The 15,337-nt window shown below is 38.4% G+C and overlaps 1 protein-coding gene across 1 annotated transcript in view; it reads left to right on the top strand.

The window, feature by feature from the left end:
- The window catches only part of LOC107745639 (GTP-binding protein Rhes-like), an 8,151-nt gene extending 4,751 nt beyond the window's left edge, over positions 1-3,400 (top strand). Inside the window, exons 2-3 of the mRNA XM_016559559.1 lie at positions 1,141-1,830; positions 2,295-3,400. Of these exons, the coding sequence (XP_016415045.1) occupies positions 1,141-1,830; positions 2,295-2,824 (1,220 nt within the window). The 3' untranslated portion in view covers positions 2,825-3,400. The remainder of the gene's footprint in view (positions 1-1,140; positions 1,831-2,294) is intronic.
- Positions 3,401-15,337: the final 11,937 nt, after the last annotated feature.

Below are 15,337 nucleotides of genomic sequence, written 5' to 3'. Positions count from 1 at the left end.
GGTGTAGAGCCAGTGGTGGTTTTGTAGGCAAACATTATTGCCTTGAATTTTATGCGAGCAGCTATTGGTAGCCAGTGCAAATTGATGAACAGAGGTGTGACATGCGTTCTTTTCGGCTCATTAAAGATTAATCTTGCAGCAGCATTTTGGATTAATTGTAGAGGTTTGATAGAAGTGGCTGGAAGACCTGCCAAGAGAGCATTGCAATAGTCCAGCCTGGACAGAACAAGAGCTTGAACAAGGAGTTGTGTTGTCTGTTAGACATTCTGAAATGTGAGCAGCTATCGTCGGATCATCAGGATGGAATGAGAGGTAGAGTTGAGTGTCATCAGCATAGCAGTGATATGAAAAGCCATGTTTCTGAATGACAGAACCTAGAGATGCCATGTAGACAGAGAAGAGAAGTGGTCCAAGTACTGAGCCCTGAGGCACACTAGTAGCTAGATGTGGCGACGTAGATGTTTTATGTAGTGTTTACTTCACCACAAAATCATTTTTATCAGTGAGAGCTCCGATTCAAATTAGGGACAATAAAAAGCGTAAAACAACACAGAAAAACGATTGACATGTTTTCAATTTCTTAGTTGTTTTGATATTTCAAACACTCCTAACACTCCTATTAAAACACTTCAAAAACAGAACCCCTTCAGACTGCATTTATTAATTAATTAATGTATTCATTTATTTATTTATTTTGGCCTTTTAATTAAACATAGGCCCATCTATACTTGTATGTCACTTTAAATAAAAAGTGTCTTCCTAATGCATAAAAGTAAAAAAGCCACGTTTGGTTCAGGTAGGCTAACTTTGTATTGTATATTGTATTGTAAATTTATAATATTTGTAAAAACATAATATTTTCTAGTATGTTTGAAAGTGGATTTTGAACGATTTTTCCTCTCTCGGACATCCTTAAATGCAAAACACAATGCTTTCCATTGAAATGTGTTTTATTTGTTTTAATTTCCTCTGACTTAATTAAACCTCAGCAAACAGCCTTTATCGCAGCTGTATGCTGTATTCATCAGGAGAGTTTGGCCTGGATCTTCGTGCACTGCTCCGGGAAACGTTGTGTTCCTTGCGGGTACACGCGTGGCGCGCCTGTCAATCATCGCGATGACGTGCACGCGGGTATATAAGTGGCGCGCCGGCCGAGCGCACAGAAGTACTTATCCGGAGCGCGCAGGCAGAGGTGGATGTATCCAATAAATCTCAAACAGATCTGCCTGTCTTCGATGTGTCCCGTCATGGACCAGGGTGTTAAAGCGGCTGCAGCCCTGCAGGTGATCCAGCACCAGTCTCGCTCTCTGCCCGCAACCAGCTCGCCCAGCGTCCTGCTCGCGTACAAAAACGCGACGCAGAGACTCGGCGCGACCGGGTTCAAAGTCAGCACGCTCTCCAAAGCGGGAATGGGAATCCTGAAACTGGCCACGACGCAGCTGAAGCAGCAGGAGAAGAAGGCGAGGGTTGTGCGCGCGTCCAGTCTGGGTAAAGCGCACCCGGCGTCCGTCGAGAAAAAGTCCCCTCTGGACCAACTGACCGCGCTGGTCCTGCACGGCCACGCTCGCCTCCAGCCGCTGGCGAACGAGTCCCATGCTACCAAACCAAAGAACTGCAGGCGCATCGTGGTGCTCGGCGCGCCGCGGGTCGGGAAGACCTCCATTCTGCGCCGCTTCCTGCGCGACGGCTTTGAGGAGCGATACGAGCCTACAAGTGAAGATTTCCACCGGAAACTCTACCAGATTCGCGGAGAAACTTACCAGATAGACATACTGGACGCGTCCGGGGAGAGGAGCTTCCCTGCCAAGAGGAGACTGTCCATCCTGACCGGTGCGTACGAGTTTGGTCCTTCAGATCAGTGTGTCAGTGGTTTTCCGAAGCACAATTAAACAGATGAAGAGCTAGACAGTAAAAAAGATAGTTGTGAATTCAAACAGTGTTCTGCTTTCTGATTCTGATTTCAACTTTTTTTGTGTGTGTGTGTATTTACTCAATTCTATTGGTAAAACCGAATGAATGCACCGAATGGGATTTTTTTTTTATAAAAAAGTACCAAGGACAAACTTTTGAACATATGAAACATATAATTATGCAATTTATGCCATAAATACGTTTATATTATTATAAACCCCTTTAAATAAAATAATTGATGCCGCTACTACTTTAAGCAGTAGTGTCTAACTTTGGCTTATACTTTGAGTTGGATAAACTTTGTCTGACTTTTTTTTCTTAATAGCCTAAATATGTTTCCATATGGCAGATATTGACCCTCTCTCGTCTCTTCTGTTTTTCAGGTGATATATTCCTGCTCGTGTTCAGTCTTGACGACCGCAGCTCGTTTGAGGAAGTGCGCGCTCTGCACGCCGAGATTGTCGCTGCCAAAACGGCCTTGCACCCATCCAGACAGAAAGTCTGCGTGCCGACGGTAGCCTGCGCGAACAAAGTGGACTTGCCCTCCGAGCAGCGCGCGGTGTCCCGGACTGAGGTGCTCCGTGCGCTCGGTAACGGCTGCGCTCTGTTCGAGACCTCCGCCAAAGACGGTGTGAATATGGAGCAGGTGTTCGAGGCGCTGGCGCGGCGCGGCGGGCTCCCCCTCGAGACCGGACCCTCGCAGCACCGGAAAGTGTCCATCCGCTCGTACCAGGCGCTCCGGGCGGCGCGGCAGGCGGAGAAAGGGAGCAAAGCGGCGGTGTGCGACGCTCCGTGCGGGGCGCTCTACCCACTGGCCCGCAGACCGAGCTTCGGCACCGACCTGCGGCTGGTCCTCGGGCCCAAAGGCAACCGAAAACAGAGCAAAGCGCAGGACAAGTGTCAGATTCAGTGAAACAATACGGACTGAGAGAAAGAGAACTGCTTTCAAAAAAGAACACTGACAATATTGCAGATATTTTTTATGTGTTTACCAGAAAACAACATATTCCAACCTTTTTCATCCTTTGAAGATGGATCAGAACCCTTTTTATATATTATATATAAAAAAATTAACCATTGCATTCTGCAATTGCATTTCATTGCATCCTGGCTTATACAATGCATGATGATGTTGCATATGCTGACATTGCAAAGCCATTAAAATCATTTTTACTGATGTACAGACTTGTATACATTTTAATTTTGCTTAATGCAATTTAATGAGGCAGGGACAGCTACTTTAGCCACTTTATTGTTGGCTGAAGTTGATTTAATATTGCTTTAACATCAGACAGTAATTGAAGGATCCCCATTACAAACTTGAAGGCCATATTTAATAACTTGAATGAAAATACTGTGATTATGTCTGAGACATGAGGAGCTGAACTGACTTCAGGCCACTCTTATCGCTCAGAGCCTCGTTTTTACGGTGTCTTTCTGATAAAAATCCACTGAGAATGGTTGAAAAGCCTGTTGAGCGGCTGGTTTGTTGAATTCATGTGATGCTGTAGAATATGTGTAGACATTTTAAATAAAACATTTTCATACAAAGCCTGACGTCACGAGTCAGTCTTATGATTTGGTGAAAAGCTGTACTAACAGATGCTGCTGCACCTGCATTATGAAGTAGAGAGAAGTCTGTCACGATTCATTAATTCAAAATAAATAAATTATTGAGAGTCTGTGGCGTTTAGATGAAATGATAGAGCCTTGACTCTCTCTGATAGCATAAAACCCTTTACATGCTGCTGCCACACAAGATGTGCTGTGAGAAAGAGAGGATATCTATCTATCTATCTATCTATCTATCTATCAGATTCCAAAAAAGTTAGAATGCGGTCTAAAATGTAAATAAAAGCATAATGCAACAATTTACATAAACTGTATTTAATTCACTCTACACTTTAGAAATATGTTAAATGAAAAAAAAAGGTAATTTTGAATCTGATGATCACAACACGTCTCAAAAAAGTTTGGACGGGTGCAACAAAAGGCTGGAAAAGTAAGTGCTACAAAAAAAAAAAACAGCTGGAGGAACATTTAGCAAATAATTAGGTTAATTGGCAACAGATCAGTAACATGACTGGGGATAAAAAGAGTATCAACAGAGACTCTCAGATGTAAAGATGGACAGAGGTTCACCAATCTGCAAAAAACTGTCTACAAATTGTGAAACGATTTTTGAATAATGTTCCCAGAGCTGATTACAGATTACAAGATGAAAACTGCAGTAACATAATCTATGTTACTCATTTTAGGTAATGTATTCTGTCTACTTTTTTTTTTGCTGTGCCATGCACAAATGCAGGTTAAAGCCATAGACTGTATAAAACATGGACGTAGTTTCCGTGACGTCACCCATAGGTTTCCGAAGAGCGTTTTTGAAGCTCAAAGTGGGCGGAGCCAGCCGTCGCCATCTTGGCAGCGCGTCATCGCGCATCACTCCCGGATAATCGAAAATGGGCAAAGAGGTGGGAGCAGGTTGCTGAAACCACGCCCACCTAGCTCGACGGTGGTGACAGCAGCGGCAATCCACCTTTCACTCAAGTGGCCACGCCCTTAATTATGCAGAACTTTAAGGCTTAATATAATTTAAAAGGATGAGTTATAAAAAAATTCACCCCCCTCACAGGCAAAATTAGCTATATAGACCAAAACCACTTTTTGTACCAGACTGTAAACATTTTTTGCTGCTGTAAAGTTGGGCATTTTAACATGGGGAGTCTATGGGACTGACTCCCTTTTGGAGTCAGTCTCTAGCGGCCAGTCGATGAATTACAGTTTAAGTCACTTCCGTGTTGGCTTCAGGAGAGAGAGAGAGTGGGAGGTTGCCGCTTGGTTAAAGCTCATGTAAAGAAGTCATATGTGAACGTGATCCAGAAACACTGCCATCTTCTCTGGGCCAAAGCTCATTTAAAATGTCCTGAGTTAAAGTGAATAACTGTTCTGTGGCCAGACGAATCTAAATGTGAAATTCTTTTTGGAAACCGTTTTCATTTGCATTTCTGTATATGTGTGTCATGTTCAGGCCCATCATCCTCTCATTGGTTTGTTTGGATGTTTCTGTCATGCTCAGCTGTGATCTGTGTTCGTTCGGTCTGTGGAGGGTTAAATGTGCCTGAGAACGAATCGGATATTTGTTTGTGTGCTGGCTGACATTTATGCAGATGAATAGATTGGAAGGCAGTGGAGGCTGTTATCCGTCCTCTTCATAATTACACCTATTCAGATCTGTGGACACAATTTTTATCTCAACAGGCAGAAATGATGGTTCAGATACATGAGAGCGCTGAGTTGAAACACCGACCCACAGACAGGAGGAAGATCGGTGTTTCACTTTCTAAAGATCATCCTGATGTTTTCATCGAACCTGAACATGTATGATATGGCATACAACTATAATACTTGCTCTATTTCTGAAATATGCAGTATGTTTACATATTTTTACATTTACATATGGAATACATAAACTACATTTCCCTAAATGGGTAGCAAACAACTAAAAAACCTATACCACCCATATTTGACAAAAAATATTTTTGTTAGTAAAGTAAAGCAAGGCAAGGCAAAGCAAAGCAAAGCAAAGTAAAGTAAAGTAAAGTAAAGTAAAGTAAAGTAAAGTAAAGTAAAGCAAGGTAAAGTAAAGTAAAGTAAAGTAAAGTAAAGTAAAGTAGTAAAGCAAAGCAAAGCAAAGTAAAGTAAAGTTAAATAAAGTAAAGTAAAGTAAAGTAAAGTAAAGTAAAGTAAAAAGTAAAAAGAAAAAAGTAAAGTAAAGTAAAGTAAAGCAAAGCAAAGTAAAGTAAAGTAAAGTAAAGTAGTAAAGTAAAGTAAAGTAAAGTAAAGTAAAGTAAAGCAAAGCAAAGTAAAAAGCAAGGCAAGCAAAGTAAAGTAGTAAAGTAAAGTAAAGTAAAGCAAAGCAAAGTAAAGTAGTAAAGTAAAGCAAGGTAAAGTAAAGTAAAGTAAATTAAAGTAAAGTAAAGTAGTAAAGTAAAGTAAAGCAAGGCAAAGTAAAGTAAAGTAAAGTAAAGTAAAGCAAAGCAAAGCAAAGTAAAGTAAAATAAAAGTTTGTTGTAAGCATGGCTTAAGGAAATATATATTTTTAGGTTGAAACTATTTTTAATTTAAACCTATTGACAAAATTAATTATAAGTTGTACTTTAAATTATATATTTACAGTAGATAGAAAATGGCCAAAATATACGAGTAAATAAAAGACTAAAACTTATCAAACATATATTTAAATATATTTTAAAAAGCTCTATTAGCAACATATTTTTGGCACTTTTTTATATTTTGACTTATATATTCAAAAATGAATCTTAAAATACATGTTTTGCTTACTGCATATTATATTTTATTGTAAAAGCAGTATTGTTTGTAAAGCAGCAAATATTGTGCAACAAACTATTTTTGTACACAGCCTAGTACGAAGCAGGTAAGCTCTAAGTTTGTTTTGCTCATCTGATTGAGACTGAGCTGTACTGAGGATGATTGCAGGACACGTTCAGAGCACATCTGATCACACAGATGCTCCGTAATTACAGCGGCTTGCTGAAATGTTCAGTCTCTCCTCTCAGGTGTGATGCAACAGGAATCATCATGAATGACCCGAGAAATTAAACCACACCAGGCTGCGCTGGGTTTGTTTCAGGCTGCGGATCACAAACAAACAGTCTGAGACTATCATCCCTTACATTCAGCCTCCATCAGTCCTGCACCTGCACACACACGCATCTGCCTGTCTCTCTGTGAATGTATGTGCAGAGGAGGAGCGCTTTGTGTGCGTGAAGGTCACCGCTGATTGAATAGTGTTCACTTATAATGCAGGAGGACAGAGCACTACAATCCAGAGAGAGATGTTCAGTCTCTCCTCTCAGGTGTGATGCAACAGGAATCATCATGAATGACCCGAGAAATTAAACCACACCAGGCTGCGCTGGGTTTGTTTCAGGCTGCGGATCACAAACAAACAGTCTGAGACTATCATCCCTTACATTCAGCCTCCATCAGTCCTGCACCTGCACACACACGCATCTGCCTGTCTCTCTGTGAATGTATGTGCAGAGGAGGAGCGCTTTGTGTGCTTGAAGGTCACCGCTGATTGAATAGTGTTCACTTATAATGCAGGAGGACAGAGCACTACAATCCAGAGAGAGAGACCGAGTTTATTGCTCAGAAGTTGCTCTTTCATACCTCAGGAGACTTTATTGGAGTTTTCATTTGGATAGTATTTAAGAATTGAAGTAAGCTGTTTCTATTTGTTTAAACCAACCCATATGAGCTATACAATTAATTAGGGTATGTTTGGAATGCAGTATGAACATTTTAATGAAATAACTAAAATAGATGAGCTATTTTTGCCTAAATGTACAGTAAAAAGGTACAGTTCTAACATATTTTGAACAATATAAGTATATTTATATTATGATATATATAGAGGTAATATATTCACAGTAGATGGACAATATATAATAATAATGGAAGACAATATATGATATTTATGATATGTGACCCTGGACCACAAAACCAGTCTCAAGTATCACTTTTTCGAAATTGAGATTTATACATCATCTGAAAGCTGAATAAATAATCTTTGCATTGATGTATGGTTTGTTAGGATCGGACAATATTTGTCTGAGATACAACTATTTGAAAATCTGGAATCTGAGGGTGCAAAAAAATCTAAATATTGAGAAAATCTTTAAAGTTGTCCAAATGAAGTTCTTAGCAATGCATATTACTAATCAAAAATTACGTTTGATATATTTACAGTAGGAAATTTATGGAACATGATCTTTATTTAACATTCTAATGATTTTTGGCATAAAAGAAAAATCTATTATTTTGACCCATGGCTATTGCTACAAATATACCTGTGCTACTTATGACTGGTTTTGTGCTCCAGGGTCACATATAGGCCCTACATATATATTATTTTACCGTAAAAAAATTATTTTACTGTAAAAAGTATTATACAACAACAAACTATGTCTGAGATATTTCCAAGACAACAATTGGACTGCACTCATTGAATTACAGTAATATTCGAGTTAATATGGAGATCTCTGATATTTGATCGCAGACTTTGATATCTTATGTGAGACAGTGTCGACATATCTTTTGAACCCCTAAATAAGATGCATGTGAGATTTCTTTCTGAAGACAAACTTTCATCACAAGATATCTGCACGTGTTTCCGTGTGCAGCACAGATACTGGACAGAAGCAACAGAACCTCTGCAATGTGCCGGCGTGTCCTAGCGTCCTCCGCGCGCCTCTCAAGTGCCTGCTTGCCTTGCTTTTCATGTAAGAGTTCCAGAAACCTCTTTTGAGAAGAACTGTATCAGACAGATGGAGACCAAAACAAACACTCCTTGTGCAGACAGAAAAGTCAAGCATACATATTCTTTATTAATACTTTTCTAGTGATTAGACTAAAACTTTTACTGGACAAAGAATACAACGTGCTTTGAAAACGCCTATAATCAGTTCACGCTGCCATTTGAACTTAAGAAATGTTTTTTGTTACCTTTAAATAACGTTACAATCACTACAAGAAAATAACATTGTAACGTTCTTAGAATAGGCCTATTAAAAATAAACGTTTAGATAACGTTATATTTTTGTTAAAAAAAATAACGTTAGAAGAACGTTGTAAGAAGCATTTCAAAACAATGTTCTCACAACAGTTTTATAACTTAAATTTGTTTCCTGGGTATACAGCGATCTGTCACGTCACATTAAAACCACATTTATTGTTTGAATTTCTGAAATTAATTCTAAAATTAACCGAAGTTGAAATGCTGTTTTTTATTAAAAAAGAATGATTGATTTGATGGGAGGTGAGCTACAACAAAAGTTTTGTTCACACATATATCAGCTGAAAACGGCATAGATTAAAGGCCAAAGTAAACTTTTGTACTTTTGTGTGCTTACTGCAAATTTAGTCATCAAAATAGTATGCGCGTACTGTATGCGCACCATCCGATTTTTGTAACCGTGCATACTTTTTATGCTCAGGTCGCACACGCGCATTGGCTTGGTTTTGCATTAATCAGTTGTTCCACAAGGTGGCGACACCTGTATTTTTAAAAGCGCTATATAAATAAAGGTGACTTGACTTGACATGTGCATTGGCTTGGTTTTGCATTAATCAGTTGTTCCACAAGGTGGCGACAGTGGCCCGGGCCGCTGTTTCTCAGTAAATGAAACTAAAGAGGCCAAACAACAACAAAATAGACAAGTCCTTGTGTAAGGGGGTTGTGAGATAACAGCAACTTTAGTTTAAAGGAGTACGAAGACGTGTTTATTGGTCAAATTCTAGAGAAAAATAGAGCAGACGTTGGACAAAGATGAAGCTTTCTAGAAGAACTGACATTAGTTAATTAAAATCAGGAAATCGATAGTCAACCCAGCCCTATTGTGTGCGCGTGCATGTGTGTTTCATGAAACCATGTTAAATGTCAGTAATAATCACACCTGCTTGTCAAATGAAACGTTCAGCCTGCTATGAAGTTTATTAACCTCTACTGAAAAAAAAGGTTCCTCATGCTGTTTGATCCTAGAACAAATGATTCGCGTTTTACAGAAACATTAACTGTTATTCTCGCAGAAACTGTGCATGGTCTATTTTGTTGATGCAGATACTACGTAAAAAGCTGATTAGAACAAGCTGAAGTTACGCAGAAGCACAGCGGCGTGTGGAGAGAAGAGAGACGGACAGGTGTTTAGATGGAGGACAGGAGGAGAGGGACTGGCACGCAAGCCCAGACAGAGATCTAATCACACACGAGCTGTGGAAGAAAGAAAAGACATGATGACAGGACATCGATAATGTGAAAAAGAGGTAGAGAGGAGACGTATGAGACTCGACCGCTGTGATTATTGTTTTCGAGGTTTCTCACGAAACCTGTTGAGAACATGTCTGGGTCTTTCACGGCAAAATCAAAACAAAACATATTACATTATATTTCAGACTGTTTTAGGAACATTGACATTTAATTTTTTTTAAGTTATACACTGTGTAGGCTATTTTTTATTAATTTTATTTTAAAATATTTTAAAATTAATTAAATATATTTAACTTAAAATATACTTGAATGCCTTCAATTTAATTAAACATAACTGGATGCATTTAATTCATTACATAAATATAATGTAAATTAGATTGCAGTTAAACTTTTGTCTGTTTTGTTGAGACAGATAGTGAGCTTGATTCATTATGATCATTTCCACCATTATTCCATTCGATCACATGAGGGGTTTGCTTGTACTCCGTGCTTAATGACATTCAGTCACGAGCCGTGCTGACATTATCCGCAGCTTCCTCTAAAAACATCCCAGATTGAAAACCTGAATGCTGTGTTGCTCCGCAAATGAGTTTGTTTGTGTAGCACAGGTCTGAAATAAAGACTCTGCCCTCTGTATGATTACTCATGGGTTTAAAGGGAGACATTATGGTGTAATCATCTGATGAAAACACCATTGTGCTCGACAGCTCTCAGCGAGGACACGTGTTTCAGTGTCGCGTGCATGGAGCGCTGGAGATCCGCGGCCTTCAATATTAAAGAAACTGTTCAACACATCTCAGGCATTCAGTGAATTTCAATGCAATTCATTCAGCTGTTGGGTCATGAGGAGCACAAAGCGGAAAAGTATTAAGAGAAGACCTGCCTTGCAAACTCACATCCTGCCTGATATCAAAAAACAAGGCCCCGTGATGATCTCTTGATCGGTCAAGGCTGCTGCTGCTGCTGCTGCTGGGAGATCAAGTGAAACTAGATAAAGTTAAGCAGAACTTCTCTTTACATTCATTGTACATTACAAGCATGTTGAATACTCTTTTTTACCCTAAAGATGACAGCAAACATGCCTGGACTCGAGACTGCTGGTATCATCATCGCTTTGGGGAAGTGTTTGCATTTTTAGAGATTGTTTTTCTTCTTAAAATATTCCATCCTGGTTTGATGCTGGTGATGACAGACGGCTCTCAGGTCAGGTCTCTGCAATGTCTTACTTCTAACGTTAGGTGGCACTGTTGCATGCAAAAAATGCAACCTGTAAGTTGCAAGTCTGTGTTTGTTATTTTATCCTACAGGCTATTAAATTCATAATACTGAGCTCTACTGTGACCTGTATTAACTCTATAATAATGTCTAAAAATCTCCTCATAAGACATGGTTTCTTCACAAGGACATGGATAATGAAATTGATTTTTCTTCAGTTTCTCTATAAACACCAGCTATAGGCGACTTTCTCAGGTCACTTTGTGCAGTGGCTGCTAAATTAATATGCATAAATATAAACATAAAAAAGCCAGAGTTAATTCTTTGGGTGGATGCTTGTGTACTTGATCAAATGAGTAGGTACTTCATGTGCTTGCATGCATGTCTTAATTCAACTTTTCACCACAGTTTTTAATAATGCTGAAAATATTTGTAATAGAAAAAATAGCTTTGATCAGTTGCAAAACTTACACAATGCACACAGCATACCAAAAACAGGCCAAAGGCTGCACATGTATTTAGCTATCAATGACATCTGGTCAGATATCTGGTATAACTGTGATTGTAAATTTATGGGGGAGGCCTCGTTTTGATTTACTCATAAATGGAGGGCAATTATCATGCCATGACCAACCCAAATTATATATAACACTGTCTTATGTGCTTCAGAGCACATAAGGAGAGAAAAAAATGCTCACACATGTAATAATAAAACAGTAACTAGCTTCAAGCTGTAAAAAAAAAAGATGCAAAAGCACCAATAAAATACTCTCATGCAACTTGTTTCATGTATTTTAATGTTCTGAAGGCATAAGATGGGCTTCGGTAAGAAAAACTGAAATTTTTAGTATTTATTGAAAATTCTGACCTTGGTGTCCAGAAACGCACACACTTAAGATAGAAGATGCTATGTAGGATTAGAATCAGCAGACAACTCTTTGCTTTGTAAAGATATAGTGTAGTAATGACATCCTCTGCTGAGAGTGAAGTCACAAACCTCCTGTGTGTGTCAAGCTTTTCTGTTCAGCCGGGTGTTTGTTATTGTAAGTGAGACCCTTCCTTTGAAACTAAGAAAGAGCTCCCCTGTAGCACACGTACATCACGTACACGTCTATTTGATCTCTGCATTTACATCTGCAAGTTATCATCCTATTTAGAGAAGAACGCGTTTGAAATACAGTGAAAGCGCCTGTTGACACACGCCTGATGTTCATGTCTTTTGTAAACCAGGGCTATTCTGTTGCACAGAGCGGCTCCTTCTTTTCCCCTTTACACTGCAGGACGTCTTGATTCACTTTACATGATCTGGGACTGAGAGTCTCTCACTTACATTATGGCACTAGAGCCACTGATTCAAAAAAAAAAAACAAAGAAACTCAATGGCCTTTTTTTTTTGTTGCAGATCTCTTCTTGTAAATCAGGGCTATTTCTGTCAGGCAGAGCACTGTAAAAGTTTCAGTTTCACTTTTCACTGCGATAATCTCTCCTTTGACTTCAGCAGACAGACAACAGCATCAAAGGTTATTAGTTGATCATGAAGAAAATAAATACCAGTTTTTACTGGTGCTTTGTAGCTCATATCCAGGTGTGACGATGACATTTTCTTGCTGATCATTTCCTGAGAAAACTTTCTTTGACAGAATACAGAGAGCGGAAGAATAAAAAGTAACTAGAAATTAAAATGAACGACAAAATTGATGGAGAAATGGCTTTTAGTTAAAAATATATTCTAATATAATCAATATAATTCTGTTGATAGCACAGGTGTAAAGTATTTGATTAAATGTAATTAAATTGAGTATCTTTTTAGATACTCTGTAGTTTTACTGAGTATCAAAGATATTAGCAACTTTTACTCTCTACTACATTTTTGAATAAGTGTCTCAACTGTTTACTCCACTTCATTTGTAATGAGTGTTGCAATTACACGTTACATTTTGCATGGCATATAACTTTTTCTGCAGCAGTTTATTTCTTCTACAAAAGAAGTGATATCGCCAACTAAAGGAAACTGAAAGTATACAACATCTTGTGCGTTTTGCCCTTTTGCCCTTACTCACCCAAACTTGTCAACAAAGCTACTTTACATGTAAAACCAGCTCATCCAATGCAAGAAAGCTGACTTTTTAATTTGATTTAACATTATTTTTTTTTTTTTTCTCCTGTTATTATTGTAAAAGTTCAATAAACAAATTAAGCAGAAAGTAAAAAAAAACAAAAAACAAACCCACAACATTATTTTATTTATCCGTTATACTGAAGAGACCTTTTTGAAGGATTTTTTTTTTTTCAGTTTTATTTTGGTTTTAGAAAATAAATATGATTGCTCTCCTCACAAATCCACTCTTTCTTGGTTTTCACAGCATGTCTGTTTGACTAGTGCATCTTTGAGCCAAATTCAGTATGAGTAAAACACTAAAGTAGCTACAAAAAATGCTGGGTTAAATATAACCCAATGCTGGGTAAAATAGGGACAAACCCAGCAATTGGGTTGTTTTGACCCAGCGGTTGGGTTACTACCCAGAAGGTTGGGTTAAACATTTAATCCAACCGCTGGGTCAAAACAGCCCAATTGCTGGGTTTGTCCCTATTTTACCCAGCACTGGGTTGTATTCAACCCAGCATTTTTTTAGAGTGTACTGTTAAAATCAGATACTCTAAGACTTTTACTTTAGTTTTACTTAGTCGTTTTGTAATTGGTGACTTGTGACTCTGGATAATAGTCAGGGGACGATGTGTAAAATCTTAAGAAATCCTAATTTAACTAGCTAACTTAATTAACAAATATGGTTAGAGCGACCCCTAGTGGCACCTGCAGAAGGCTTGAAAATATAAAAACAGCTTAGGCATCACATTTTGCGTTATAGCTGTATTTTTCTACACGGCGTCGTAGCCCTGGATTTATTTTTATCTCTACAAATATTGTGACAGAAGCATGAATAAACAGGATTTGGGCGAGACTCTCACTTACACGGACAATGGCAAAAGGAAATAACAAAACAAGAGCGAAACTCAAGGACGTGGAAATCCGTTCACAGAGGGACAATATCAGAGTTATGGACAAGCTCGAACACTGGAGCTTCTCCAGATAGCAAGATGTAAATGAGACAATGGATTCTTCTCCATTAGAAAGCTGCATCTTGAGCAGGGTTGAGCAGGTTTTCACAACAAAACCCGACCAAGTGCTATTCAAAACTAGTCCAAAAGCGTTTCGAGGGGGGTCCTCAATTAAAAATCGCGTTTCGGGGATAAAAAACATTTGTTTTGGCAGGGTTTCCCTGGTAAAATTCGCATTCAAGAGGCTAAATATCCCGTTATTGCGTTTCAACCCGCGGCAACAGTGTTAAAGTAGCCCAATTCCACGGGAAAACCTTGGCTACACTGATCTTGAGTTAGTCGTAGTCCAAAATGTAATGCTTAGTAATAATGCAGAGCCTATAATATGCTATAGTGTAATATAATGTAGTTATTTGTCATCGACGGTTATTGGAAATATTACAGAAATCATTTTCTTACCCCAGTTTGCTATGGGAAATACGAAACCGGAAGCTCGTGAAGCACTGAGATTGTAGCGGAAACACAAATGCAGTCCAACAAAACCTTTAAGTGAATGGGAATGTGTGGAAAGCATTGTGGGTGATTTTTGGAAGACATGAAGGATAAACTTGATGCGGCCTTCAAAACACGCTGAACGAAAGACGCGAAACAAAGGCTGAGAGAAAACTTGACTGTAATGAAATACCTTAATAATAAACGGTATTAAAGTGTTTCAATAAACCATACATTGAAGTGGGCCTTGATTTAGTAAGATTGATAAAGAATGTTTTAAAGTTCCAAAAACTTTTAGCACTTCCCTTAAAGTGACACATATTAGCTTTATTGAGAAATACTGTACACTGTAAAAAATGTCCGTAGTTTTAACGGTGAAAAACTGTAAAGTAGCGACGGTAAAAAACTGTAAATTATAAAACATGAAATTACCGTATAAATAACAGTTAAATACTGTTATTGTAAATATACTGTTTGAAAATTTTATACTTTTGCATTATTGCTTTGCAAAAACTGCATTATTTTACCATAAAACCCTTAAAACAACAGTAAAGTACACAAAAACAAATAGTAAATAGTAAATAGTAAATCACTGCTTACTACAGATATGCTGTCAGGACTTTTTTCCCCTTCTGTTTTTTAATTGTTTGGAAGCTCAGTCTTAATTTTTTTTCTTTCTGGCTTTTCGGTTGTCCAATATGTGCCATTACGCTGCATAATATAAAGAAACCATATTTTTAACAAGCATTTTGTGTTTTAAAGTTATTGCCTTAATGCCTTTTGACTTGTCCAATCAGCGCTCAAGACGTTGCATCACATGCGCCGGCGCCTTTTGCCTTTTCAACTGGCGGTTTTTCTCTGGAACAGACTGAT

Source organism: Sinocyclocheilus rhinocerous, unplaced genomic scaffold (assembly GCF_001515625.1).
Source record: "Sinocyclocheilus rhinocerous isolate Xijiao unplaced genomic scaffold, SAMN03320098_v1.1 scaffold197, whole genome shotgun sequence".
Classification (NCBI taxonomy): Eukaryota; Metazoa; Chordata; class Actinopteri; order Cypriniformes; family Cyprinidae; genus Sinocyclocheilus; species Sinocyclocheilus rhinocerous.
This window is presented reverse-complemented; position numbering and strand designations above follow the sequence as displayed.